The sequence below is a fragment of the Colossoma macropomum genome, unplaced genomic scaffold, assembly GCF_904425465.1.
Source record: "Colossoma macropomum unplaced genomic scaffold, Colossoma_macropomum, whole genome shotgun sequence".
In the NCBI taxonomy this organism is placed as follows: domain Eukaryota; kingdom Metazoa; phylum Chordata; class Actinopteri; order Characiformes; family Serrasalmidae; genus Colossoma; species Colossoma macropomum.
Window position 1 is genome coordinate 1,449,931 of NW_023494788.1, and position 4,664 is coordinate 1,454,594.

At 41.9% G+C, this 4,664-nt stretch overlaps 1 protein-coding gene across 1 annotated transcript in view; it reads right to left on the minus strand.

The window, feature by feature from the left end:
* Positions 1 to 323: 323 nt before the first annotated feature.
* The window catches only part of adat1 (adenosine deaminase tRNA specific 1), a 21,010-nt gene continuing 16,669 nt past the window's right edge, over positions 324 to 4,664 (minus strand). The window contains exon 9 of the mRNA XM_036567926.1: positions 324 to 516. Coding sequence (XP_036423819.1) covers positions 324 to 516 — 193 coding nt within the window. The remainder of the gene's footprint in view (positions 517 to 4,664) is intronic.

Below are 4,664 nucleotides of genomic sequence, written 5' to 3' on the forward strand. Positions count from 1 at the left end.
TAAAGGGTTCTTCTACTGTTACAAGCTTAACAAAGAACCTTTTAATCATGGAAAAGCCTTGAAGAACCATCTTTTTTAGGTGTGTAGGAGATGTTTAATTGTGTACAGTCTTGTTTTTCAGGAAGAAAATACAACCATCAAATCAAACAGAAAGACTGACCGGTCCAGACTGGAATCTGTCCATTCAGAACGCAAATCAATCGTAATTAATGTAGCTGTGTAACGAGTTATGTAATTACAGTGAAACAGTAGCAGGATGTCAGTTCGGGCCTCCTGAGAGTTAAACAGCACCTGTCCATGTGAGAACCATCGTGTCCGTGTGTTTAGGACTGCTGCTGTCCTGATGAAGCTGAATCCGATCTGTTGGGGGCACTAGGGGGGTCCCCGCAGAACAGCAGCAGCTCGCGGGGGCTTCGGGGCCAAAGAGGGAACACCTGAGACCGCAGCACATCCCAGGCCTGCTGGTACTCCTCCGCCGCCTGTTTATAGTCCCAGTATGACCTCAGCTCCTTACCCCTACAACACAAACACACCAGAACTGATCAAGCAGGCTCCGCCCACAAACAGGTTCTGTGGTAGATACTGTTGTGAGGTTGTACAAACCCATTCAGCCTAATGAGAAACTGTAGAACAGACTCAGTTTATATCACAATACCTACATTTAGAGTCGGTTATTCATTCAGCCTAATGAGAAACTGAGAAGACATTTTCTTATATAGAACCTGTTTGAAAAGGGTTCTATATAGCACCCGAAAGGGTTCTTCTACTGTTACAAGCTTTACATCGTAACAATAGAAGAACTCCTTTGGGTGCTATATATAACCCTTTTCAAAAAGGTTCTATATAGAACCATCTACAGCACATTCTCCCCCACTCTGAAGAAAAGTGTAAAAACAAAGGAAAGCTGTTCTATGAGCAGATCCAGACCGGAGACTGGATGTGGTGGCGCTCTGTGTGTTTTGGAGCCACTCGGGCGCCTCTTTATCCCTCTTTTCTCTTTCATTTCCTCAGTCTGGAGGGCAGAAAGTCCACAAAACGAACTGCAGATGCTCCCAGTGTGACACCACACCACACTGATAAAAACAGAGAACACAGTGTATACGAACCTCAACTTTTCTGGAATTGTGGTTTGTAGTTAATACACACTCTTAAAAAAGTGGTTCTTTAAGGGTTCTTTAGTAAAGGCAATGTTTCGACATAGAACCATGAGTTATACAGAACCGTTTCATGCTTAATGGTTCTCTGCATGGTGAAATGGACCTTCAGATTGATGGAGTTTGTGTTGTACATGCTTCTATACAGCACCAAAATAGTTCTGCTGTTGTTATGACATCGAGCTTGTAACAGAAGAACCCTTTTTAGTGCTACATAGAACCAACACATTTTCCATCAATATGAAGAAACATTTCACCATGCAAAGAACCATTTAAAACGGTTCTATATAACTCATGTCCTTTACTAAAGAACCCTTGAAGAACCATCTTTTTTAAGCGTGTACTGGGTAGTTAATATACTGATGTTTGTACTTAGTATAATTGAGCTTGTTCACTCAGCGAGCACTTTCTCAGGAACACTACACTAATTCAGGGAAGTTCCTCCTTTTGCTCTCGAACAGCCTCAACTCTGGCCTGGATTCCACAACATGCTGCAAACATGAGGTTCTGGTCCATGTTGAGATGATCAGATCATACAGATTTTTCAGCTGCACTTTCACGCTGTGAATTTTCAGTTCTACCACGACCCAAAGGAGTTCCACTGGATTCAGATCTGGTGACAGTGAAGGCCACTGAAGAACACTGAGCTCACTGTCATGTTCACAAAACCAGTCTGAGGCTTTTGGATGCTGGAAGTGGCCATTAGAAGATGGTAAATTGTGGCCATGAAGGGATGAACATGGTCAGCAACAACACTCAAACAGGCTGTGGCATTCAAGCAATAATTGATCGGTATTAACGGGCCGATAAAACATTCTCCACCCCATTACACCACCTCCACCAGCCTGGACGACTCACACAAGGCAGGCTGGGTCCATGGATTCATGCTGCTGGCACCAAATCCTGACCCTGTCATCTGTGAGCCTCAGCAGAAATCCAGATTCATCAGACCAGGTTACGTTTCTCCAGTCTTCGACTATTCACACATTTCACTCGCAAGTTCTTTCCCCTGACAGGGTTGCCAGATTTGTGGATTTCCCAAAAATTCCGGTTAGTCTGAAAGTGCAGTGCGGTAGGGAATTACACTGTGGCGGGTGCGATTTCTGCTTGGACTACTGCATTCTGAGATGCTTTTCTGCTCACCACAAGTGTAGGGAGTGGTTACCTGAGTGACCGCAGCCTTTCTGACAGCAACATTTGTAGGCACAATCAATAAGGTTGTCAATGCACTGGGGAGAACAGATATTCTATTAATTTTTGAAAACAATCAGAAACAGCATCTGTGCAACAGTGATCACAGTCATCATTTGCCTTCATTCAAACTTTGCCCAATACACTGTGGGAATACCTAATCGTGAGGGTATCGTTACACCCCTGACAGTCAGTCATGTATTAAAGCAACACTTCAGCCAAAATTGATCCACTTTCACCCCCCAACCACAAAATGCAGTCGATCAGCCAAGACATGTTCGGTGTTTGAAAATTGCGATTTGCTTTGTTAGTTTTAGTGCTAAAGCTATGAAGGCTAATGATGCTAACAAGTAACTGAAGCCTTTATTAGCAATTAGCATGATGCTAACTGCATGCCTTAATCATCACACACTGGCTTCAAATGTGCTAGTGAAGTTCCCACGGCATGAGGTGCCAGGATGTAACTGCTGCACCATTTAAGGTGGGATGGAAAATTCCAATAGGAAGCTGGCGAATGGGAAGCCAGCTTCAGCTTCACGCCTCAAACCTGTTTGGAGCTGTTTAGTAATCTCTAATAGTATGTCAGTGAGTCATAAAGCCTCAGATTAACGGAGTGTAAGTGCTCATCAACCTGCAAATCAGTATTTACTGCGCTATTCAGTCTGAGCAGAGACAGGGAAGAACATGCTGTTCCCTCAACGGCCAGACCGGAGAACTGAGCATGTTGAGAGAGAGAGAGAGAGAAAGAAAGAAAGAGAGAGCAGCTCAGCCATGAAAGAGGAGAGGAGTGGATCAGGTTAAAGGAAAAAAGAAAAAAGTGCTGAAGAACAGAGGCTCACTGTTCACACGCAGGAGAGAGAGAGAGAGAGAAATAAATAGCAGCTCAGCGAAAAACAACTGAAAACTGCTTAAATGAGCTTCAAACTTGACTTTACATCTAAAACCCAATTACTTCATCTCCATGAATCACTTTCAGACAGATTCATTAACTAAGCAGCATTAAAATCAGTGTTTCAGAGGCCAAATCGGTCACACAAAGCTGTGAGAGAGTGAATTTTCTGGTTTTCCTCATGAAAGGCTCCTGAAATCTGAACTTCATCAAAGCCATAATGATAAATAAAGACGTAAATAATCACTAGAAAAGTGTATTTCCTGAAGAAAATACAAAGTGATTGTGTAGCTGTCATTCAGAGTGGTTTGGTGTGAAATGGTTCAGGTGTCTTTACAGTGGTGCTGATAGGAACCAGGGGTCGCCATGACTACAACACAAATATAGACATTTTATTCACTATCCAGAACCACCAGTCAACCTACACGAGTCTTCTGAGCTTATATGGAATATACATGACAGGAAAATTGTGGAAAATACAAAATTTCTCAAGTTTTCTTTGGGGACTATTTTGCCTTTGAAAAACCTTCATGTATCCCTCCACAATGAATGGATTACAATAAATGGATTAAAAACTGTTTTAGACCCAAACTTAATCACAAATCTACCATAAAACAGCGTCTCAGTCATCAGGCATTTGGCATTTGTCGAGTGACTCTTGTCGCCTGGACTATGAACTGGCCCTAAAGGGGACGACTTTTTTGGTGGAAGGAATTAAAGCACAGCGGATACGATGTCCCGGGCTTATTTGCTTTACTTTGTTCATCATTTTGCAGTTCTTTATTTTGTGTTAACACAAATGATATCATAGCTGTGAAGATCTACTGCATGCAGATCTACTGATCTAAAGCACATGACCTCTTTGTTTTTAATTGCTTAATTAGAATTACACATTCAGTTCTAAAATCTGATTGGCTGAACTACATTTGAAGCCTCTTCGCACTATGACTGCACACATCAATGAACTATAACTGTGTTAAAGCACAAAGTTATTAAAGTCCATGCTATTCATAGAACAGTCTTTGATTATTGCTTAGCAACCATAGTGTACTGTTCACGAGCTACACTGCTTGGTGGCAGAACTGGTTTTGGACCAAATCAGAACATTTGTCAGCATAAAACTTAGCTGTACTCCTGGGTGAATAACTTGCATCCAGTCAGCATGAAAGCAGCTCAGTTATTGGATAATTTTCAATAAATACAAACATGACAGATAAAAATGGGCAACAACATAAAATCCTGTTGTGTTTGAGGCTATATGAGTATATAATGGATTTTACTGACGTTGTTCCTGTTTTCCAGCTTTATTAATCCCACTGAGGATCCTCTGTGTTTGCTAACACTCACAGCTGAAGCTAACGACAATTTAGCATCTTTTCTCTTCCAGATGAAGATTATATGGCCAAACTCTCTAACATCAGCAATATGAG